The 26,543-nt window shown below is 40.5% G+C and overlaps 1 protein-coding gene across 1 annotated transcript in view; it reads right to left on the bottom strand.

Moving 5' to 3' along the window:
• LOC141100758 (uncharacterized) overlaps positions 1–26,543 on the bottom strand; it is a 450,303-nt gene that overhangs the window by 246,304 nt on the left and 177,456 nt on the right. The window contains 6 exon segments of the mRNA XM_073589442.1: positions 9,573–9,692; positions 11,445–11,543; positions 11,648–11,807; positions 16,892–17,070; positions 20,442–20,582; positions 22,786–23,022. Of these exon segments, the coding sequence (XP_073445543.1) occupies positions 9,573–9,692; positions 11,445–11,543; positions 11,648–11,807; positions 16,892–17,070; positions 20,442–20,582; positions 22,786–23,022 (936 nt within the window).

A 26,543-nucleotide genomic window follows, 5' to 3' on the forward strand; every position in this document is an offset into this window, starting at 1 on the left:
TCTTGTACAGTCAGGTAAAATTGATATTTTAATATCATTTCTACTAATATATTGTTACAATCTTAAATGGCAAAGCCAACAGTTTCCCGATAACAGAGCAATAAGCAAATGTTGGGATAAAGGGGAGATTATCATTTTTTATAAATAGTAGTATTAGTTGATAATATGGGAGTAGACAACTATTTCTATTTTATTTTCATATTCTCCTCCTTCTCCCCATTCTTGCTTTAATTAGTCTATCTAGACCAAGCAGTCAGACTAGTCATTACAGGCATTTATTAAGGGAGGGCGTGTGGCATGTCTATTAGCACACGAAAAACCATTGCACCATTGTGATGTGCCAATTACATTATTATAAAAAATAGAAGAGTTTAAGGCCTTAGCCCTGGAGGAACACAGTTATGTAGCTGTTGTTGCATTGACCTGGTTGACACTATTCACATATTGTACAAGTCCCCTCTGAAATGTAAAGTGCTGTGGAATATGTCGGCGCTATAGAAATAAAATTTATTTTTATTATTATTACTTATTCGGGCTGTAAACTTTACTGGTTTTATGCTCTTTTGAAAAGAGAGGTCAAATAGAAAAATAGGAAGAGTATGGCTGTATGTTAAGCAATAGGGGAGGATGGTTTATCAGGAAGTTAAATCCTTGTGGGTAGAATTAAAATGAGACACTAAAAATTAACTTTTCGTTTAATCTATAGACCCCAACTAACATTACTGAGGAGTGTGAGAGTCAGCTGAAGGCTCAGTTCATTTTCTGAAACTTTTTGCATGATAATTATATGAGCCAGTTCATCTAAGAACCTACAGGAGGCGATACTCTGTTGGATCAGGCCATTTAATTTCTAACAATGAAGAAATGAAAATCCTGAAAATCTTAGTACCAGTGACCACAATATCATTCTTTTTTCCATAAACTGTAAAAAAAAAAACCATCGAGATTGGGAGGATGAAAACAATCTTAAAAAGACCAATTTCTCAGTTTTACGGTTGCAGTTCTGGGTATTTCTGGGTATTGACGCTTATCAATGTGAATGAAATGTGCTTAGATAAGTTGCATCCAAGAGTTCTTAGGGAACTCAGCTAATTTTCATTGAGTCTTTAGATACTGGTACTATCCCAAGCAACAGATGTACAGCTAATGTGGTGCTTATTTTTCATAAAAGCTCTAGGTCTTTCCACAGTAATTATAACGGCATACAAAAAAGAAATAAAAAAATTCCTGAATTTCTGATTTTGTTCATTCTGCCTGCCAAAAATCGGAATAGAATGCGAAAATGTTATGTACCCAAAAATGGTACCAATAAAAACGTCAACTTGTCCAGCAAAAAGTAAACCCTAACATGACTCTGTTGATAAAAATTTTAAAAAATGTATAGCTCTCAAAATATGGCTATGTAAATACTTTTTTTTGTAAAAAAAAAAGTATCTTTTAGTGTGTGACAGAGGCCAAACATACAAAAATGATATAAATCTATTAATTGCACCAATCCGAAGAATAAATTTGCCTAATCACTTATACTGCTTGCATAATAGCCTGAAAAATAAATAAAATCAATTTTTTACATAGTATTGATTTGTTCTTTCCATACATTTATCTTGCACTTTGCTCTGAGCGCTTACAGCGGGGTTTCCATTTAAATTTCTGAAATACATGATTAAGACGGAACCTATATAATGAGGCAAATGGTGATACTGTGGACACCATCTGGCCTATGATAAGGCAGTGTCCGCCCTTTTAGGTGTGCACAAGAGTGCAGTCAATCACAATTTTATGCACTTTTGAAAAGAAGGACGCCTTTGTACAGAGTCAAGATGGAGTCCAGTGAAAATTTGCTGCCTCAGCACAGTGATTGGACCCAATCTCAGTAACTAGGATCTGTTGAAGTATTCCAGAGTTATTATCACAAAAAGTGACACTGGTCAGAATTGTAAAATTTGGCCTGGTCAGGAAGGTGAAAACATGCTTGGTGGTGAAGGCTTTAATCAAAGCTATGTCTGTAACCTTTGAGGAAAAATTAAAGTTTTACTGACATTTTTAAATTATTATAATACAAGTCCAATTATTATGCAAGGATCTATTCATCCACAATTATTGGACATAAATTAAGCGTCTTGCATGAAGTGTTTATAAGACTGAACTACGTCATATTGAAAGGAGTTTTCTGCTTTCTATTTTTAAAAAAAATCTGCCTTACTCTCCCCACATATAAAAGTACTTATGCATATATGGTGAAGCAATTAATGTGGCTTTTGGCCCTCGCTAATTAATACTGTTATTTTACATGACAGGTTCCCTTTAACCCCTTAACCCCCAAGGGTGGTTTGCACGTTCATGACTGGGCCAATTTTTACAATTCTGACCACTGTCCCTTTATGAGGTAATAACTCTGAAACGCTTCCATGGATCCCGGTGATTCTGACATTGTTTTCTCGTGACATATTGTACTTCATGATAGTGGTAAAATTTCATTCATTTCATTCATATAACTTGCGTTTATTTGTGAAAAAAATGGAAATTTGGCGAAACTTTGAATTTTTATGCTGTAAGGATGTGTGCACACGCTGCGGAATCTGCTGCGTTTCCGCAGCGGATTTGGCCACTGTGGACCCGCAGCAGTTTTAGCAACGGTGTACAGTACCATTCAAATGAATGAGAAAAAAAACTGCTGTGTATACGGTGCGGATTTTTCCACGCGGTTTTCCTGCGGTTTTGAAACCGCAGAAAGAATTGACATGTCAATTCTTTCTGCGGAAACCGCAGCGGTTTCCTATCTCCACCATTGTGGAGATGGTGAAACCGCAGGGCAAAACCACAGGCTAATCCGCAGATAAACCGCAGGTCTTTTGACCTGCGGATTCATCTGCGGATTTTGAAAAATCTGCGCGGATGAATCCGCAGCGGATTCCGCAGCGTGTGCACACAGCCTAAATCACAGAGATATGGCACACAAAAAACTTAATAAGTAACATTTCCCACATGTTTACTTTACATCAGCACAATTTTGGAACCAAAATTTTTTTTTGTTAGGAAGTTATAAGGGTTAAAAGTTGACCAGCGATTTCTCATTTTTGCAACACCATTTTATTTATTCGGACCACATCATATTTGAAGCCACTTTGAGGGGTCTATATGATAGAAAATACCCAAAAGTGACACTATTCTAAAAACTGCACCCCTTATGGTGCTCAAAACCACATTCAAGAAGTTTATTAATCCTTCAGGTGCTTCACAGGAATTTTTTGAATATTTAAAAAAAAAATGAACATTTAACTTTTTTTCACACAAAAAATACTTCAGGTTCAATTTTTTTATTTTACTAAGGGTAAAAGGAGAAATTGGACTGGAAAAGTTATTGTGAAATTTGTCCTGAGTATGCTGATATCTGATATGTGGGGGGGAACCACTGTTTCGGCGCATGACAGAGGTCAGAAGGGAATGAGCGCCATTTGACTTTTTCAATGCAAAATTGGCTGGAATTCAGATCGGATGCTATGTCACGTTTGGAGAGCCCCTGATGTGCCTAAACAGTGGAAACCCCCCACAAGTGACCCCATTTTGGAAACTAGACCCCCCAAGGAACTTATCTAGATATGTGGTGAGAACTTTGAACCCACAAGGGCTTCACAGAAGTTTATAACGTACAGCGGTGCAATTAAAAAATCATATTTTTTCCACAAAAATGATCTTTTCACCCTCCAATTTTTATTTTCCCAAGGGTAACAGGACCCTAAAAGTTATTGTGCAATTTGTCTTGAGTACGCTGATACCTCATATGTGGGTGTAAACGACTATTTGAAGGGAAGCAGCGCCATTTGACGTTTTTGGCTGGAATTGAGATCGGACACCATGTCGCGTTTGGAAAGCCCCTGATGTACCTAAACAGTGGAATCCCCCCACATGTGACCCCATTTTGGAAACTAGATCCTCTAAGGAACTTATCTAGATGTGTGGTGAGCACTTTGAACCCCCCAGTGCTTCACATAAGTTTATAACACCCGGGCGTGAAAATAAAAAAATTGTATTTTTTCCACAAACATGATCATTTAGTCCCCAATTTTTTTATTTTCCCAAGGGTACCAGGAGAAAATGGACCCCAAAAGTTGTTGTCCAATTTGTTCTGAATACAACGATACCCCATATGTGGGAGAAAACTACTGTATGGGCACACGTCAGGGCTCGGAAGGGAAGTAGTGACGTTTTGGAATGCAGACTTTGATGGAATGGTCTGCGCGGTGTCATGTTGCCTTTGGAGAGCCCCTGAGGTACCTAAACTGTGGAAACACCCCCCAAATGACACCATTTTGGAAACTAGACCCCCTAAGGAACTTATCTAGATGTGTGGTGAACACTTTGAACCCCCAAGGGCTTCACACAAGTTTATAATGCCCGGGCATGAAAATAAAAAAATCGTATTTTTTCCACAAACATGATCATTTAGTCCCCAATTTTTTTATTTTCCCAAGGGTACCAGGAGAAATTGGACCCAAAAGTTGTTGTCCAATTTGTCCTGAGTATGCCGATACCTCATATGTGGGAGAAAACTACTGTATGGACACACGTCGGGGCTCGGAAGGGAAGTAGTGATGTTTTGGAATGCAGACTTTGATGGAATGGTCTGCGGGTGTCATGTGCGTTTGGAGAGCCTCTGATGTGCCTAATCTATTGAAACTCCCCACAAGTGACCCCATTTTGGAAACTAGACCCCCCACGGAACTTATCTAGATGTGTTGTGAGCACTTAGAACCCCCAAGTGCTTCACAGAAGTTTATAACGCCCAGGCGTGAAAATAAGAAAATCATATTTTTTCCACAAAAATGATATTTTTGCTCCCAATTTTTTATTTTCCTAAGGGCAACAGGAGAAATAGGACCCCAAAAGTTGTTTTGCAATTTGTCCTGAGTAGGCTGATACCCCATATGTGGGGGTAAAACACTGTTTGGGCGCATGGCAGAGCTTGGAAGGGAAGGAGCACCATTTAACTTATTCAACGCAGAATTAGCTGGAATTGAGATCAGACACCATGTTGCGTTTGGAGAGCACCTGATGTGCCCAATCAGTGGAAACCCCACAATTCTAACTCCAACCCTATCCCCAACACACCCCTAGCCCTAACCCTAGCCCTAGCCCTAACCCTAACCCTAATGGGAAAATGGAAATAAATACATTTTTTTAATTTTATTATTTTTCCCTAACTTAAGGGGGTGATAACGGGGGGTTTGATTTACTATTTATGGCGGTTTTTATATTTGGCAGCTGTCACACGTTAAAAGACGCTTTTTATTGTAAAAATAGTTTTTGCATCACCACATATTGAGAGCCATAATTTTTCCATATTTTGACCCACTGAGTCATGTGAGGTCGTATTTTTTTGCGGGACAAGTTGATGCTTTTATTGGTATCATGTTCGGGCACGTGACATTTTTTGATCGCTTTTTATTCTGATTTTTGGGATGCAGAATGAACAAAAACCAGCGTTTCATGAATTTCTTTTGGGTGGTGCATTTACACCGTTCTGCGTGCGATAAAATTGATATTCTTCGGGTCAGTACGGTTACAGCGATACCTCACTTATGTCTTTTTTTATGTTTTGGCGCTTTTATGCAATAAAAACAATTTTATATAAAAAATAATTATTTCTGCATCGCTTTATTCTGCGAGCTATAATTTTTTTATTTGTTCTCTGATGATGCTGTGTGGTGGCTTGTTTTTTGCGAGACAAGATGACATTTTCAACGGTACCATGGATATTTATATGTGTCTTTTTGATTGCGCGTTATTGCACTTTTTGTTCGGCGATAAGATAATAAAACATTATTTTTTGCTTCGTTTTTTATTTTTATTTTTTAAGGGGTTCGCTAAAGGGGTTAACTAATGGGACAGTTTTATAGGGAAGGTCGTTACAGATGTGGCGATACCAAATATGTGTACTTTTATTGTTTTTTTTTTATTTTCAAAAAATGAATTTATTAGGGAATATTTTTTTTTTAATTTATTTAGCGATTTTTTTAAAATTATTTTTACACTTTTTTTTAACTTTATTAGGTTGTCCCAGGGGGGACATCACTGTCTTGTGACAGATCGCTGATCTATCACATCACAGATCACTGTGACAGATCAGCGATCTGTCACAGGCATTGAAGAAGACTTCTTCTTGCCTGCGCTTTGCAGGCACTGAGGAAGCCAGCTCCCTGCAGGCCCCTGAAGGTCCCTGTCGCCATCTTGGATCCAGGGACCTGCAGGGAAGGAGACCCCCGCAGCAGCGCTGCACATTGCGCTGCTGTGGGGGGCTCAGGGAAGCACGGAGGGAGCCGCCTCCCTGCCGATGCTTCCCTTTAACCCCCGGTACACTGCGATCGTGTTTGATCGCGGTGTGCAAGGGGTTAACGTGTCGGGGGCGGTCTATGACCGCCCCTGACACATTGTGCCGGGTGTCAGCTGTGATAATCAGCTGACTCCCGGCCGCGATCAGCGGCGCTCACCACGTGGGCGCCGCTGATCGCTGTGACATACTATCCCGTCCCTGTGAATTAAGTCCCAGGGCACATGGACGGGATAGTGCGTCACATGGCAGTAAGGGGTTAAACAGAATGTACATACAGCTACATATCTTCAATTGACTTCCAATAAAACAGTACCTCATATTGAATACATTTTTAGTGCGCTCCCATTGTTGACTACAACTTTTAATGCAATAAGATGCATTTCTGTTTATACATTTCTTCAACATGTAAGAATTAGAAGCTTTTTTTATTATACAATTTGAGAAACTTTGTTAACAGCAAATTGAATCTTTTTTAGACAAATCGTCAAAGCCTTGAAATTTAAATTTCAAAATATCCACTCATCTCTACTATAGTTGATAAATGAGGAGGAGGTGTCACATTATATGTTAGAAACGCGTATATCTGCACAGAGATTGAAGCTTCAGAGACTGGGAATTCTGTGGAAACTGTTTGGGTAAGAATACAAGGACAGAACAATGGAAAGGACACCATTGTAGGCATTTACTACAGGCCGCCTGTGCAAGCTAAAGATATGGATGAACTCTTTATCCATCAAATGGCCAAGTTCTCCAAAAAATATGACATAGTTGTCATGGGAGATTTCAACTATCCAGACATTTGTTGGGAATCTCTCTCAGGCAAAACTATCAGGTCAAGGAAATTCTTATCCTCTCTTGCTGACAACTTTATCTTCCAAAAGGTAGGGGAGAAAACAAGGGGAACTGCTACCTTGGATCTAATCCTTATAAACAGGGAGGAAATGGTTGAGGAGGTAAAAGTGGCTGGGACCCTAGGAGGTAGCGACCATGCTGTTTTAGAATTTTGGATTACTAGAGGAGGAAGACCTGTGAAGACTCAGACGTCAAGGTTAGATTTCAGAAAGGCAGATTTTAAGGGATTCAGAAAGAGAATTGGAGGGATCCAATGGCTGGATATCCTTAAAGACAAAAATGTCCAGGAAGGATGGGAAATCTTGAAAAATGAAATTCTCAAAGCACAATTGTTAACAATTCCGAAAAGAGGGAAGAATAGGAAGCATTTAAGGAAGCCAGGATGGATGAACACAGAACTTAAGCACATGTTAAAAAGGAAGAAAAAAATGTTTATAAAATGGAAAGAGGGAGGCATATCTAAAGAAGAATATAATGCTGTCTGCAGAACCTGCAGGGCACAAATCAGATTATCTAAAGCTGACAATGAATTGAGGCTTGCAAGAGATGTCAAAAGCAATAATAAAGGATTTTGGGGATATGTCAAAAGTAAAAGAAAAGTCAAAGATGCTATAGGATTTTTACAGGATGAAAATGATGAAATGGTAAAACAGGATGTTGAGAAGGCCGAACTTTTAAATTCCTATTTTGCATCTGTTTTCTCTCAGAAAAGAAATGTAACATCAACTGTTCTTCACTGTCCTATTAAGGGAATAGAAGAATCCAGGATATCTGTAAACAGAAATATAGTGAGGAAGCACTTAGCTAACCTAAATGAATTCAAGTCTCCAGGTCCAGAAGAATTACACCCCAGAGTACTGAAGGAGATAGCAGAAGAAATTTTTGAACCCCTCTCCATAATCTTTGAAAATTCTTGGAGAACAGGAAAAGTCCCAGAAGACTGGAGAAGCGCAAATGTTGTTCCTATCTTCAAAAAGGGGAAGAAGGTGGACCCGGTCAACTATAGGCCGGTGAGTCTGACTTCTATACCAGGAAAGATCTTTGAGCAAATTATTAAACAACATGTATGTCAGTACCTGGATAAGAATGAAGTGATTAAACAGAGTCAGCATGGGTTTGTAACTAATAAGTCATGTCAGACTAACTTAATTTCCTTCTATGACGGAATCACTGATTGGGTGGATCAAGGAAATGCTGTAGATATAGTATATCTTGACTTCAGCAAAGCATTTGACAAAGTATCTCATACAATCCTTATTGAAAAAATGACTAAGCATGGAATGGACAAGGCAACTGTTAGGTGGATTCATAACTGGCTTAGTGATCGGACCCAAAGAGTGGTCGTAAATGACTGCACATCCAGTTGGAAGAATGTCTCAAGTGGGGTACCACAGGGCTTTGTCCTGGGCCCTGTATTGTTCAACATCTTTATCAGCGATTTAGATGAAGGAATTGAGGGTAAACTGATTAAATTTGCTGATGACACAAAGCTAGGAGGGATAGCTAATACTAGAGAAGAGAGAGAGAGGATTCAAAAAGATATAAATAAACTGGAGAAGTGGGCAGCAACTAACAGAATGGTTTTTAACAGGGAAAAATGCAAAGTACTACATCTGGGCAATAAAATTGAAAAAAACATATACAGAATGGGAGGAATAGGGCTGAGCAACAGCACATGTGAAAAAGACTTGGGTATACTAATAGATCACAGACTGAATATGAGTCAACAGTGTGATGCAGCAGCAAAAAAGGCAAATGCAATTCTAGGATGTACTAACAGAAGCATACAGTCTAGATCACGTGAAGTCATTATTTCCCTCTACTCCTCTTTGGTCAGACATCATCTGGAATATTGTGTCCAGTTTTGGGCACCACATTTTAAAAAAGACATCAACAAACTGGAGCAAGTTCAGAAAAGAGCGACCAGAATGGTGACCGGTCTGCAAACCCTGTCTTATGAGGAAAGGTTGCAGGATTTGGGAATGTTTAGTTTGCAAAAGAGAAGACTGAGAGGAGACTTAATAGCTGTCTACAAATATCTAAAGGGCTGTCACATTGTGGAAGGATCAACTTTATTCTCATTTGCACAAGGAAAGACTAGAAGCAATGGGATGAAACTGAAAGGGAGGAGACACAGATTAGATATTAGAAAAAACTTTTTGACAGTTAGAGTGATCAATGAGTGGAACAGGCTGCCACGAGAAGTGGTGAGTTCTCCTTCAATGGATGTCTTCAAACAGAGGCTGGACAGACATCTGACTGGGATGATATAGTGAATCCTGCTTTGAGCAGGGGGTTGGACCAGATGGCCCAGGAGGTCCCTTCCAACTCTGCGATTCTATGATTCTATGATTCTAAGGATAACATGGTCATAACTATGATGGCTTACCTGTGAATCCATCTTTACAAGTACAGATGAAACTTCCTTCAGTGTTAATGCAGGTTGCATCAGGTGAGCAGATATTATTGGTCTCACATTCATTAATATCTTCACAGTAGATTCCATTACCTGAATAATATGAAATGATTCATGGTTAAGAGATGTACAGTAGATATGAAGGCTTACTACTCTATATATACAGTATATTCTCTAACCTGCTATTGATAAATAGGAATATGAAAGCCTTGAGAAACATCAAATTGCTCAACTTGCTAATGACATTCCTGACAGGGCTGTCAGCACCAACAATGATAACAACTGTCAGATGCAGAGATGAGCGGATCTTTTTAAATTAATTTTCGCCTGATTTTCCAAAATAATTTAATTTGCCAGTCGCTATAGTTAAAATACCTGTAATGGCCTGATAAATATGTGTAGAATAGGGATGAGCAAATGAGCTCAGCGATACTTGGAGGGAGACAGTGCTTGTCCAGGCCTGTGTTTATACAGTATAATGAATCAGAGTCTTGTATTGTTGATACTGGTGCTGAAACTGACAGGGCAACCAACAATGGACAGGAACCCAACAATGAAGGATGCCTTAACGTTGGCTGTTGGGCTCACATATACTGGCCAATCTATAACTTTTTTTTCCACTGCAAATTTTTCATAGCAATATTGCAGTTTCATTTTTCCAATATTCCATAGCTACATAAAGTAGCATTTTCCTATTTTCTATGGCAGTAATGCAGTTCATATTTTCCAATGTTGTAGACAGATGAAAGAGATAATGTGGATATGGTCCGTGGTGCCGAATAATTGAAGTTCCAAAGTGTTTCTTATAAAGAAATGTGGTTTATTCAATGCAATTCAAAGTCTGAGCGACTTCTCCATGAGGAAATACCACATTAATACAAAGTCAGAAAAAAGTTGCTGTTTTAAATAGGCAGAATTTTAAAAAACGGCGCCAATAGGGTCACATGACAAACAGACAATGTCAGAGTTCACAGATACAACACATGATGCGCTCATAAATTAATGCATAATTTAACATGGCAAAATAATCATTAATGTTTCATGATATTGACAATCTTTCCTATTTTACAGTGCCAAAAATGGAATGAATAAGAAAATTTGGGAGAAAAAATATATATAATAAGAACTTGCATCAAAATGGTGAACAAAATCAACCAGCGAACCCTCCTTGTGAATTTGAAACCGAGCCACGGTGTCAAATGAACTTCACTGAATGAAAAGTAGACTTGATCACCTTCTTTTAACGGTCTGAGATCTGCTCACATACATGCATCCTCAGGGCACGTGCCCATGTTCAGGAATTGCTGCTGTTTTAATGCTGTGTATTTATGCAGCGTCAAAAACTCAGAGGCCAGATATTACAGCACAGTGGATGGGATTTCTAGAAATCCCATGTCCACTATGCTTCTAAGTGCACCTGCGGATCATTCACGGAAACTGACATGCGGCACGTCTTTCAAATCGTCAGCATATCAATTTTTATTATGAAGATGCTAGTCTCCACAACAGAAATATCATCAATAGAATGCATTGGATGTGATAAATCCGCATGGTTCAGTGATCACATGCGGATATACCTGCGTTAAATAGAAGGCAGTGAAAATACACTGCATCCAAAACGCTGCTACTTCCGGATAGTGGGCACATAGCCTAAATGTTTCTGTATGATGGTGCAATACAATAGCTTTTGCTCAGGGTGACACTTGTTTGAAATCCAGCCCTGACTCTAAAGTACGATGGCTTAGACTACACACCCCACTAGGTGAGCCCATAACAAGATTGGCTCAATATATTAACCTAATTTAGTCATTGTAGCCTATTACCAAATATTAAGTAAATTCTCACCTGTAAATCCATCTTTGCAGGTACATGTAAAGTTTCCTATCCCATTTTCACAAAATGCATAAGGTGAACATGTAGAGTTATTTTCACATTCATCAATATCTGTGGATCAATACAAGACAATATGAATAATATCAGTACTCTAGTGAGCTATTAATAATAACAGTAATTATAAATTGCTGCAAAAGAAAGTCAAAGTTCTGTACCTGTACAATGTATTCCATCCCCAGTATAGCCAGTAGGACAGGCTCCACAACCAGTAGAAGTGTCACAGGATACACCAGGAAAGCAGCCATCAGCACACAGATCAGGAGGAGTCTCACAAAAATCTCCAGTGTAATTATTAGAGCAACTGCAGCTTGTGATCTGGAATTAAAGTAAAAAAAGAGTTATTAGAATTCCCTTAAATATTTCTTCTACAAGTAGCATTATTGTAGAGCAGATTATAGATATATTCTCAACATCTGATATCCCAATTAGCAATTTACACATGATGCAGTCAATCTTATGTAGATACTACATCAATCTGAAGGAGACATATAGGTATGACCTCTGTCTGCATATTATATTAAACTTTAAAGAGCTATAGCATAAATAGAATTTTGTTATTATAACAATCAGAATAGCTCAGACATGGCAAAAGACATATAAAATATATATCAGGTGTGCTATAAACTATGATATTATATTAAAATACTAAATCTGGCCATAAACTACAAATTCTTGGTGGCCATAGAGGTTAATTTACAGGTTATACACCAATGCACAATGGGATCGATCTACAAATATCTTCTTCAAGTCATCATTATTGTGTTTATGGTTTTAACTAGAGTTGGGCAGATCGTTTGAAAAATCATATTTGCTGGCTTTGACAAATTTTCGCCAAAAAGTCACTACGAATCATAATTCTGAAAAGCCTATAATAGTCTGGACAATACTTGGATCACACTCCGGGGTCTGATAGGAATGTATTGAACCTCTTCTGAGCTCTTTAATGTGAAAGCAGCCTTAGTAAGTGACGTCAACCTATATCGATAGGGGAAAACGAACTGTAATTGACAAAAACTGCAATCCTATTTAACAAAACAGATTTTTTAGGCTACTTAAAGGGAATCTATCACCACTATGCAACCTACTAACATGAGCATATAGGTTATATATATTGCTGAAAAACTTCTACCTCTATGCCTCATATCAGATGCTTTGCTGTTGAGAAAACCGCTTTAATCACTTTACTAGCTGAAGTGCCTGGCGCTGCCCGGGCATAGTAACTAACTACAGTTAGTTATAACAAATTATAGTGATTATATATATATATATATATATATATATATATATATAAAGCTGAGTGTAGAGCCCTGCCCTTTCTGCATAGCCATATTCACTATAATATCCCACATCATCCCGTCAGCCAGAGGTACCGGACTACTACCCATAATATCCCACATCATCCCATCAGCCAGAGCCACTGGACTACTACCCCTAATATCTCACACCATTCCATCAGCCAGAGCCACCAGACAACTACCACTAATATCCCACATCATCCCGCCAGCCAGAGCTACCGGACTACTACCCATAATATCCCACATCGTGCCATCAGCCAGAGCCACCGGACTACTACCACTAATATCCCACATCTTCCCGTCAGCCAGAGCTACCGGACTACTACCCATAATATCCCACATCATCCCGTCAGCCAGAGCCACTGGACTACTACCCCTAATATCCCACATCATCCCGTCAGCCAGAGCCACCGGACAACTACCTCTAATATCCCACATCATTCCATCAGCCTGGAGTCAGAACCAGAGCGCTGAATGGAATGGTCCTAACTTCCATACTGGGGATCCTTTTAAGAGAGGCCTGGCGTCAGAACCAGAGAGCTGAGTGGATTTGCCCTGACTTTCATACCAATGATCCCTTTAATAGAAGCCTGAGGTGAGAATCAGAGAGCTGAGGGATTTACCCTAACTTCCAAAACGGAGATCCCTTTAAGAGAGACCTGGGGTCAGTACCAAAGCGTAGAGTGGATTTTCCCTCACTTCCGTACTGAGGATCCCTTTAAGAGTTGACTTGGGTCAGAACCAGAGTGCTGAGTGGATTTGCCCTAACTTCCATACCGGGAATCCCTTTCAGAGAGCCTGGGGTATGTACCAGATCATTTGAAGGCAATTGCCCTTACTTCCACACTGGGGATCCCTTTAAGAGAGGCTGGGGTCAGAATTAAAGTGCTGGATGGATTTGCACTGACTTCCATACTGGAGATCCCTTTAAGAAAGGCCTGGGGTCAGTATCAAAGCGCAGAGTAGATTTGCCCTAAATTCCATACCAATGATCCCTTTAAGAGACCCTGGGGTCAGTACCAAAGCGCTGGATGGATTTGCTCTGACTTCCATACCAATGATCCCTTTAAGAGGGAAGATGTGCCTACGGGATGGAGGATGTGTGATGGGAATATAGGCATGGGAGGGGGGATTCATTTCTGTCATGTGCTCTCTGCTCCTTTCTGGGGGGCAGACAATGGCTGGGAGCTTATCTTCCCATGGATGCTATATTTCTCCCACCATGTCAGTTTCTGCTGAGGTGTTGTCAAGTGGGAAAACTGTTGGTCATAGCAACCAATCCCAGCTCAGCTACTTTTAACTAGCTCTGGTGAAATGAGATATGCTTAGTGATTATTTGCACGAAAAACTGTTGCTCACAGCAAACAAACACAGCTCAGCTTCTTTTGAACAGCTCTGGTAAAATGAAAGATGCTTCATGAATGGTTGGTGATACACACACACATTCATTTTAATATATAGAGATGTAAACTAGCTCTTACAGGCTATGGGGAGGACTTTACCCAGAAGACTACTCTGCACTCCCAATATCATGTGTATCGCCTCCTATAGCGTCATTGTGTGCTTGTCATGTTTCGTTTTCGTTCAGTAATCTCGTCCCTTTGCAGTCACTTTCCTACAGCAAAGGTGTCGGTGAGTCACTGGTGCATCCGCTTTCTTCACACTAGAGAACACTGCAAGTGGAAGTACCAGTGACTGATCGGCACCTGTGCAATTGGAATGTGAAGGTAATGCCCAGAGAAGGGCAGAACACTGAAAAGGAACGACGGCAGTGGAATGACGCCAGATGTGAGATTAGAGGTTGCAAGCCTGACGTCACAGGCATACAATGACGCTATGGGAGGCAATACATATCACAATGGGAGTTTGGAAGTCACAACAAGGCAAAGCATCTGATATAAGGCATACAGTTAGGACTTTTTTAGGCTACAAAGCTCAAACAAGGTAACAAATTCCTTTTTAAATTGAAAAAGCTGTTCAAACATTATCCCTCTTTGGGTGCAAGTGCCTGCCTTGAAGGTGTTTTTTCAGGGACTGTAGAGCCTTGTTTTTTTTCACACTAAGTGGAGCAAACATTTGCCCTGCATGAAGAATATTAAGAGTGTTTTTCTTTGCTAAATGAATAAACAATAGCTTTTCACAACCCTTTTTAAAGTGAAGAGGTGGCTTCTGTTAGCATAATTAAGGCAGTTACAAAGGCTTTTCACCAGCTATTAAAAATTATAATTTTTTTAGGGAGCAAGAACAGGCTAGCTATCTTCAAACTGAAGAAGCAATCGTTTGTTGTCAAGCCTTTTAAAAATTAACCTTATTTTGGAAACTGTTTCAAGTGTTTTTTTAACTCAAGAGAGTAAGTTTCCCAGCATCACTAGCACTGTTCAGCACTATCAAACACAATGGACAGCCAGGAATGACTCTTCAATAGCAGTGTCAGTGGCAGAAAACTCACAGGATAGGGCAGGTAAGAAAACCTGGGGCAATGGCTGCTCTGGCAGAAGCAGTAGGTTCTGTCACTATAAAACATAGTGAATAGACAGGAGATGTGTGACTGGTGTGGCTGTGCAGTGGAAGTGCTGGCAGCAGAATCCACTTTGCACAAAATGAGGATGGGGCAAGGAAGGAAATGCAGCATCGAATTTCAGAAGATTGTAAGGTCGCAAACCAGTTGGTGCTGTGGCAAACTTCTGCTTTAGCAAAGTCAGTAGTGCGTACTTTACTATGTAAGATCGTTTGAAATGAGCTGACACATTTATGATAATAGCCTTCACCTTTCTCAAGCTGGTATATTTCTGAAAAAATGTTGTACAATTAAATTCAAGAGTTGTGTCATGCACGGAGTGTGACCGGCTGTCTGACCGGCGTTAATGATTTTACCGCCAATCAAAGGCAGTGATTGCAGCGCTATCATGCACATGACAGTGCAAGAAACACCCGGTGTTGAACCCAAACAGTCCATGTTCGGAGTCCATGCCCAAAGAGTAGGTGTTTGGTACAGACCTCAAACTTTACTGTTTGGATTTGCTCTTGAAATGAGTTTGACAGAGGATCCTTTTGGCCTCTTATAAGCCAGTGACATTCTGCTTCTTACAGTATATAAAGAAGAGATGCCTATACCTGGTCATAGGACAGAATCTATTTATATAATTGCCTTAAATTGTCTGTCATGCACTTCCATCTGGATGTCCCCGAATCCCACAATCCACCGCGCCACACCGGAAGTACGCCGACCGCCATATTGAAATACCCAAGTGATGGGTATTCCAATATGGCACCCGCTGGTGGTACCAGGTCTTTCCATAGTACCACCAGCGGGACACCGCCGGACCCCCCCGCCACCGCCACTGCTGGACCCGCTGTTGCTGCTGCTGGACCCACTGCCGCTGGACCCACCGCTGCTGCCTGCACACCTACATCCGTGCAGTCACAGCCGGCAGGAAAGACCGCAGCTTGCGGCCTGTGCTGGAATGGGGTGTGGGCGCCCTCTGATGGCCCGCCGCTGCCAACAAGGGGGGTATAACGAGGGGGGGTATAATGAGGGGGGTGTAACGAGGGGGGTATCACATCCGCATGTACATACACACACATGTACGCACACTCACACACACATGTGCATACACACACGTACTCACATACACACACACGTACTCAAATAGACACACGTACTCACATAAACACACACATACTCACATATACACACATGTACTCACATCTTCAGCACAGGCCGCAAACCACCCTCTTTCCTGCCGGCTGTGACTGCACAGAGGTCGGTGGGCAGGCAGCTGCGGGACACACACATGTACTCACACACACACATACACACACATATGTACTCACACACATGTACACACACATGTACTCACACACACGTACACACATGCACACACATGAACACACACGCACACACATGTACACACACGCACACACATGTACTCACACGCACACATATACTCACACACATGTACTCACACACACGTACTCACACACACACGTACACACACACTTCCCTCCCGATGCGATAGCATCGGGCACACCTCTAGTACATTTATATTGCATAAGAACCTTCGACTAAATATAAATTGAGAGGAGAATTTTTCTGGTACTTACAGAAAGAGAACTTCCATTGACTTTAGCGTGTTGACTATAATCACACTGAGGGCTATCATTACAGCCACATAGAACAAAGGACAGCTGCAAGCTGGATGAATGGCTTTGGGAGTCAGTTGCTAGAAGAAGGAAGGTAAATCCGTCCTTGCTTGCCGGTGTCCATGTCAAAATTCCCTCTTCTTTTGCAGCAATAAAAAAATTGAGAAACAAATAATATTAAATTAAATGTATATTTTTCTACTGTTAGTTAATATACACTTAGAGCAATAATTATCTCCTTGGCCATTTTCCTTTTTTTCATTTTTTCCTCCTCTAATTCTAAGAGCCATAACGTTTTTTATCTTTCTTCCAAATAGCCATATGAGGGCTTGTTTTTTGCAGAACAAGTTGAACTTTTAAATAGCACCGTTAGTTTTACCAGTGTGTGTACTGGAAAAATGGGAAAGAAATTCCAAGTGTGGCAATTCAACAATTGTTTTTTTATTTAATATGGTCATTCAATATGAGTATGCAGATTCCAAAGATGTAGAGTTTACTTTTTATTTTAGTGGTGAAAAAAAAAATCGGACATGAAAAAACATTATTGTGTTTGTCGCCTTTTCCGAGACCCGTAGCATTTACATTTTTGGGGATCTGAGGCTGGATGAGGGCTTATTTTTTGCATCTCAAGGTAATGTTTTAATTGATACCATTTTGGTGGTAGATATTATGTTTTAATTGTCTGTTATTGCATTTTATTGCTATCTTGCAGCAGCCAAGAAACGTAATTCTGTGGTTTCAATTTTTTCTCATTAAGTCATTTACTGATCTGATTAATTTACTTTTTATTTTGATAGATTAGATATTTCTGAATGCAGTGATGCCAAGCGAGTGTTGTTTTATTTTACTTTCTTTTTTTTCCAATGGGGCAAATGGTGTGATTTGAACTATTGTGAATTTTATTCTTTTTTTTAAAACTTTTTTTTACTTTATTTAATAGACCTTTTAGAAGACTTGAAGTTGCAGTCGTCTATCACCTGTGCTTTACATAGCAAGGCTTAAAGGGAACCTGTCAGCAGGATTGTGCTCAGTAACCTGCAGACAGTGTCAGGTCAGCACCGTTATACTGATTAACATGATATCTTGATATCTTGGATGATGAAATCCATCTTGTAGTTGTTGTTTAATCTTTATTTTTAGCTTTCAGCTATTGAGATTCTCGCGCTCAGGGGCGGGCCTGTGGGCAGAGCTTTATGAGGTGCTCTGGTTAGGTATTCATACTGATGGCTTATGAAAGGTCACTTATCCCTCATCAATCCGATAGATGCTACTGTGCAGGCACCATTTTGCTAGAGAAAAAAAACTGTCTCCTTCAAGATGGTGGCGCCTGCGCAGTATCTTCTATCGTCGATCCAATACATGCTACTGCGCAGGCGCCACTGGCGCCGTTTTGCTAAAGGAAAAAATAATTGTTTTCACTAAGATGGCACCGGTGGCACCTGCGCAGTAGCATCTATCGGATCGCCAATAGATGCTATACCATCTTGGTGGAAACAATTTTTTTTCATCTAGCAAAATGGCACCAGTGGCTCCATTTTGAGAAAGATTTTTTTTCAGAACAAATGTATATGACTAAATAAAACAATTTAATTTAGATGTGATCATGCTGCAGGGCAGGCGCCGCCTGCTGAATGTGATTTTTTTCAATACATATTATATTCAGTATATAAAATATGGGGTTGGTCAGTGAAGGATCAATGATCTGTCATAAGCCATCCATATGAATACCTAAGCAGAACACCACATGACGACCCCCTCCACAGCCCGCCTCAAAAGCAAAAAAATCTCATTAACTGAAAATAAAGATTAAACAACAACCACAAGATGGATTTCATCAACCAAGTTATCATTTTAATCAATATAATGGCACCAACCTGACAGTATCTGTAGTTTACTCAGCACAATGATGCTGACAGGTTCCCTTTAAGCATCGGTATGTGTGACAGAAATCATAATCTCCTATGAGCGCCGGCAATCATGATGTGAGGCACGAGGATCTTCTGCAGACCCAGAAACAGAGCAAGGACTAGCCCAGCCCCTCAAGCAAGCATCACTGATGAAACTTAATTATCGTGATGAGGCAGGGGCTATTGAAGTGACCACAGTCTCTGCCCTCTTATGACACAGAATTCACACATTAAAGGAGCATCCAGCCCTACATAAACCATGACACAAAGAGAATGCATATAACAATATTCCTTTTATTAATCACCACATAAAACCATAATAACCATAGTAATAATAGATGAAGTGGTCAGTTTTGGGAGACAAACAAAAATCTGTCCCAGAGCCACTCACAACCTAGACACAGTACTGTATACCATTTAGGAAAATATCCAAGGAGAAAAGTAATACCTTAGTAAGGTGAACCACAAGATCTGACAGAACTGAAATTCAAAATTAAAGCATCACCCTAAAGCATCACCCTGCCACTAATAATATATCCGCAAGGATCCCATATAAAACAGGAGAAAAGAGTCCAATGCAGGGTGACAGAACTATAGGGAAAGAGTAAATGTGGTTGCCCTCAAGTAATTCTCCCTTAAAGTGGCGGTGCAGATAAAAGTCCCTTTTAGTGCTTTCCCTATAGTTCTGTCACCCTGCATTGGACTCTTTTCTCCTGTTTTATATGGGATCCTTGCGGATATATTATTAGTGGCAGGGTGATGCTTTAATTTTGAATTTCAGTTCTGTCAGATCTTGTGGTTCACCTTACAATGGTATTACTTTTCTCCTTGGATATTTTCCTATATGGTGTACGGTTGTGAGTGGCTCTGGGACAGATTTTTGTTTGTCTCCCAAAACTGACCACTTCATCTATTATTACTATGGTTATTATGGTTTTATGTGGTGATTAATAAAAGGAATATTTTTATATGCATTCTCTTTGTGTCATGGTTTATGTAGGGCTGGTTGCTCCTTTAATGTGTGAATTCTGATTATGGGTGGAGTTGCCCATCCCCCTTGGGGACTTTGGAAATTGTATATTACCCATTGTATCGGTTATATTAAACCTCTTATGACACAGCATGCGCTGGGATTCTGAAACAAAGCATCATCAGGAAGGGAGTAGGGAAAAAATATAAAAGCATATAGATAATGTAATTAGGATATGGCATGGATTTTTTTAATATTAGAAATTAGTGTACTTTGTGGCATCAAATAGATAGGGATTCATAATGAAAATTACTTTGACTTCAGACCACCCCTTTAAGTCTCTATGGTTATAGCCTGGAAAAAAAAACTGTGTAGCCATAGATTGTAATCATCTGCTGCCTTCACAATAACATATGGACAATAGAAGAATGAGCAGAGGGAGTTGAGTAACACATTATTGCTTAGGGTTAGTTTGTAATCTGTAGCAATAAAGACATTTAAGTCTTTATCAGCACTGTAATCAAAAAATCTTGGCACTTTTGTTACGATTTAATAAATTGTTTGTATTAAAAGAATTTCTGCAAAAAGCAATATTGGATCATACATGTGATGTGAAATGAGAATTATCACTCACCGGTCAGATTAATATCTGTATTTGTATCAGGATCCGCAGAGAAGACCACTCCTGTACCAGTGGCTGTATACTGTACTGTAACAGTACTATGTATAAAGGCTTCAATAGTCAAATTTCCAGTAATTGATGGAGCAGCAGCATCTGAAAACATGTAAGAAAGTGAACTGATAAGCCCCGTTGAAGTGCTATCCCTTACCGTAACCTGAGGCTTCAGACTTATAAGTCCCCGGTGTGTGTGCTCGGCATCGGCTGAGAAGATGCTGAACCTTGTTTTCCTGTGGTTGTTTTAATGCTGAAGATTTTGGGACTGGCTGCAGCTGATGCAAATTATATGCCTGAGTTGAGACTCAGGTTAATGGTACCGTAGTAATAGATACCCAGGTATCCCTAGATTAAGTGTTTAAGAACTTCTGTTACATTTATATGTATTGTTATTGTGGGTTTTGAATGGTTCATACTCAGTGTGCCATCCCAAGGGGTCCCATAATACCACCTCATTCAATTTACACCTGTTTTCTTAGTACTGGGTTTGACCTTTTGGACAGGTAAATTTATTCCAAATCTCAGTGTAACACACTGAAAGCGGAAACTTTGGGATTGGCACACTGATTTCAGCTCTGGCTGAGTGAGTGTAATTAAAAAGGGAATTTCAGTCTCTTTTCTTCAATACTAGATCTCACTCCAACTGTCATTTTAGTAAAGACAGTATTGTTATTTCTGCCTCAGTCTTTGTTTGTGACCCAGTGGATCTTATTAAGACCTCTGGTCATTACAAACACAAGGAGAATGAGGCAATATATGGAGCTGCTATTGAATGTAGAATATGATCTTTTAGTGTGAATTATTATCTTACAAAACAACACTATGTACTAAGTCTGAGAATAATCGTTTCCCCAGTTATCGTCTATGTTACAGAAGTAAAATCCCCATCATTACTGCAATCCATACTCAAGCCAGGGGTCATTGCTTCTCTACATTTTTGCACAGACATTTTGTTTTCCTTTCTCCCTTATCACAGCAATGATTTCTGACTTTCCATGTGAATACTGTATCTACATAATGTGTCATAGGTGCCATCGCTTCCTGTAATAAGTAATTTAAAGCCAAAGGAAGAAAGCAGTACAATATATTATTATTATAATACATTTATATAGCGCCAATTATTCCATGGCGCTTTACATGTGAAAAGGGGAAATATGGACAGGTACAATAAACATGTGTAAGACAAGGGACACACAAGTACAGAAGGAGAGAGGACCCTGCCCGCGAGGGCTCACAGTCTACAGGAATGGGTGAGGATACACTAGGGGAGGGTAGAGCTGGTTGTGCGGTGGTTCAGTAGACTGAGGATCATTGCAGGCTTGTCGAAACAGGTGGGTCTTCAAGTTCTTCTTGAAGGTTTCCGTTGTTGGTGAGAGTCTGATGTGTTGGGGTAGAGAGTTCCAGAGTATGGGGGAAGCATGGGAGAAGTCTTGTATGCAGATGTGGGAAGAAGAGATAAGGGGGAAGTAGAGAAGGAGATCTTGAGAGGATCAAAAGTTGTGTGCGGGTAGGTACCAGGAGACCATGTCACAGATGTATGGAGGAGATAGGTTGTGAATGGCTTTGTATATCATGGATAGGGTTTTGACCTGGAGCCTCTAGGCAATAGGAAGCCAGTGAAGGGCCTGGCATAGGGGGGAGGCTGGGGAATAGCAGGGAGACAGGTGGATTAGTCGGGCAGCAGAGTGTAGGATGGACTGGAGTAGTGCCAGAGTGCTAGAGGGGAGGCCAGAGAGTAGGAGGTTGCAGTTGTCGAGGCGGGAGATGATAAGGGCATGCACTAGTGTTTTCGTGGTTTCATGGTTGAGGAATGCGCGGATCCGGGAAATATTTTTGAGTTTGAGGTGGCAGGAGGAAGCAAGGGCTTGGATATGTGGTTTGAAAGAGAGGGCAGAGTCGAGGATCACCCCAAGGCACCGAGCGTGCGGGACTGGGGAAAGCGAGCAGCCATTGACATCGATGGATAGGTCTCATGGAGGCGTAGAGCGAGATGGGGGAAAGATGATGAATTCTGTTTTGTCCATGTTCAGTTTGAGAAAGCAAGCAGAAAAGAAGGCTGAGATAGCAGACAGACATTGTGGGATTTTGGTCAGTAGGGAGATGAGGTCAGGTCCAGTTAGGTAGATCTGCGTGTCATCGGCGTAGAGGTGATACTGCAAACCATGGGATTCTATGAGCTGTCCCAGGCCGAAGGTGGAAGGACAGTTCAAGATATACATTGTATTATCTTTGAGAAACAATATGTCTAATGCAGAAATTTTAAAAAAGGATAGCAAAAAAATGTTTGAGTTAAGAGACTTACTTAAAGTGATATTGGTTTCTTCGAGTTGTAATGATACATCCTTTGTAGCTAAGCCGAGTTTTCTATTATTTGTGACCAGGGCATCATATATACATTCAGTTTTACTACCACACGCCTCCTCCACTTCTTCATACTCATCTTTATATTTATCTTTCAAATCATCGAAGAAAACTGGTATGAATGAGTCTTTTCCTTGTGTGTGTGGCTCTTTAAACAAGCTCGTCTCGTTGACTTCCCCTGCATGACAGAGACATACATCTCAAGAGACAACTTGCACTATTTTACAGAACTTATAAATATAATGTACCTGAGTGAGAAATCTGCCCAATTATTCCCATCTATGCCGGACTGTGTGACACTGGATCATTAGAGAACTGTAATCACAGGTCTTCCACAGATTCAGCTCTACAGCTCTATAATATATACTAGGATTCATATTAGTCACTGATTCTGAATTTCATTTTTGTCACCTCTTGTTGGCGTATTTCTCTAATAGTCGGTGACATTGCAGCTATCATTTCATCTATGAAAGTTTGATTTAAAAAACAACAGGATTTTCATTTTAAAGTGAACCTGTCATCTGATTCATAATGCCCAAGCAGCAGGAAGAATGAATTCAGTGGCCGGCTGCATCTATCTTTGTTTATCTATAACATATCAAAAGTTTGTTTTGATAGAATTTTGAAAGCAATTAATGAAGATGAGCGACAGGTCATATTCTTCTCTTATATTTTAATAACATTGCTGTGATAGTGTGTGTCTGACTTTTCAGGCTCTGGTGTTTAGTTTTAGTTGGAAATTATTCCCAATATACCCATTGAACATAACACAATACAATACTTACAATATGGTTTGGTGGAAATGTGTTTAAGATATCTTCTTCAGCAGAAACCCACCACTTCCCATACTCATAGTTTCTTAATTGCTGGGGAGGTGGGTGCTAGGTGCTGATTGATAGTTGAGACATATGATATTGTGATGCTACTAGCCCCATCTGTAAGCTCACAATGCTGATATATGAGGCAGCTTTGTCTCTATATCATTGAATGTGCAGTGGAACTAAAATTTGATGGTATAAGAAGAAAACATTGCGCTCCAGCGATCCTGGCCAGAAGGAAAAGCTTGTAAACATTGCCATTTTTTGGTCACCACTGGAAATTTTACTAAGAGCAATCTGACAGTAGATTTTCTCTATGTAATATGAAGAAAGCATGAAGTAGGAGTTATAACCCAGATTTCAGCAATGCCTCTCTTATCAAACTCTGTCCTGATATTTACTTGCAATGACTGTTTTAACGCCAAAAGAATATTCATCTATGGGCGTGGAGGGCAATGAATATTCATTTCTCTTTAATAGCGTCTCGGTATGATTGCCCCCAAGCCCAGTCCTGGTATGCATGGCCCCATCCTTATGATTGTCTCCCACCCACCTCCATCGTGGTATGCATGGCCCCATCAGAAAACATTAAAAAAACTAACCACTAAACTTACCTTTCCAGCGCTCACTTGCAGCATCTTGTTCTGATGCCAGCAGCTGCTTTAAGCTTGTAAGCAGCGCATGGCAGGAACATCGTGCGCTGCTTGCAAGCTGAAGAGCAGCTGCCAGAATACTCACGACCCACGCTGGGACTGTGCATGCAGAGAGCAGTGAGTATTCATGGGGGCCATGCATACCAGGATAAGGATGGAGGCCATGCATACTAGGACGAGATGAGGGTCCTGCATACCAGGATAGGGATGGGGCCATGCATACTAGGACTAAATGGGGGCCTTGCATACCAGGATAGGGATGGGGCCATGCATATTAGGATAGGGATGAGTGCATTCATTTCTGCCAGGATAGGGATGAGGGGGACCATTCCTGCCAGGATAGGGATGAGAGGGCCATTGTATACCAGAATAGGGATGAGTGATCCATGCAAACCAAGATAGGGATGAGGGGGCCATGCATACCAGGGTAGGGATGAGGGAGCCATGTATTTAAGGATGGGGAAATTAAGTACAGAATTGACCATATATTTTGCCTTAATTTTTTTATCCTAATTTCCTCCTCTAAAACCTGGGTGCGTCGTATGGTCCGGTGCTTCTTATAGTCTGAAAAATAAGGTAATTTTAGCCCCAAATTATTTATTTTCACAAGGGTAACAGGAGAAAATAGATCCCAAAATTTGTTGTGCAATTTCTCTTGAATACGACAATACCCCATATGTGGAGGAAAACCACTGTTTGGGCGCATGGTAGGGCTCAGAAAGGAAGGAGTGATGTTTTGGAACATGCACTTTGGTGGAATGCGTATGTTTGGAGAGCCCTTGAGGTGTCTAAATGGTGAGCCCATTTTGGAAAAAACACCCCTCAAGGATTTTAACCAAGAGTATCATGAGCATTTTGAACCCACAGGTAATACACATTATTTGATAACATTAGGTCGTCATTTTGAAAATTTTCAATTTTTTTATGAAAATGTTGTTTTAGCCCCAAATTTGTAATTTTCACAACATAGGAGAAAGCGAACCCTATAATTTGTTGCACAATTTGCTCTGAACGCGAATATACCCCATATGTGGTCAAAAACTTCTGCTTGGACACATGGCAGGGCTAGGAAAGGAAACAGTGCTATTTGCCTGGGATAGATTGTGAATGCCATGTCACATTTGAAGAGCCCCTGACATGTGACAACAGCAGAAACCCCTTAAAAGTGACCCCGTTTTGGAAACTAGGCCATTCAAGGAACTCATATAGGGGTGCAGCGAGTGTTTTGAACCCATAGCTGCCTCAGAATTTTATAACAGTAGCATGGTGACACGCTGTATGTGCCTACCTTTCCTGCAGTGTGGACTATGAATCCGATGAGAGTCCACAGGCATGTCCCATAACAATACATAGGGTACTAGTGTCAGAACTCAGGGATATTGATGACTCTGGTAAGTGCCACATTTCCCCACCAGTTGATCCCTGGAAAACACGTGGGTGTCCGCTGTATTCACAGGAACATCAAAGACTACCCCGTTGCCAGAGTGTATAAAAATGAACTGTGGGGCTGAGACCCATGCTGTTGAGGTGGTTAAAGACCTACTACATCCAGTGATAATAGTTTGTTTTGGGACAGAATGCAGAAGTGCCAGGTGACTCAGACAGGAGCTGGTTCCATCATGATGAATCCACAGTCGGAGTCGGAGGCGAATGAGTTCTCCCTGTGTGTCCTTGCTGGTGATGACAATGAGAAAGCGACTAATGAGGTTGAGATTCTTGAACTGGGGATTTCTGGGGGAAATTTTGGAGCTGCTCAAATGCGGGATCTTACTCTAACAGGGGCATTTGACAATGTAACTGTGATAAATGTGGTTGATCAAGAGTCAGGAGCCACACCAGGTTTCCACATTTCGCTTTAAATGAAGAGCTGCTATATTGTGTCGCTAAACTAAGAGAGGAAGTGGTAGAACAGTTGTTAGTACCAGGTCCTTATAGAGTAGGGTACTAGTCCTGGCCTATTCTCATGTCTTGAGTGGGCATCTGGTAGAAAACAAAACTCAAGAATGGGTCATTCAGAGGTTCTACTGGCCTGGACATCACAGAGAGATTGTTAGCACCTACTGCCAGTCTTGCAATACGTGTCAGGTAACTACTCTCGTTTACCACTTCTGAAGTCCCCTAGTTCAGTTGCCCATTATAGAGGTCCCATTTGACTGGATTTCCATAGACCTTGTAGAGCCCCAAGTTAAGTCCACCAGGGTGCATCAATACATCCTAATGGTGATGGA

The sequence above is a fragment of the Dendrobates tinctorius genome, unplaced genomic scaffold (genome assembly GCF_039654945.1).
Source record: "Dendrobates tinctorius isolate UK_male_01 unplaced genomic scaffold, ASM3965494v1 ptg000107l, whole genome shotgun sequence".
Taxonomy (NCBI): domain Eukaryota; kingdom Metazoa; phylum Chordata; class Amphibia; order Anura; family Dendrobatidae; genus Dendrobates; species Dendrobates tinctorius.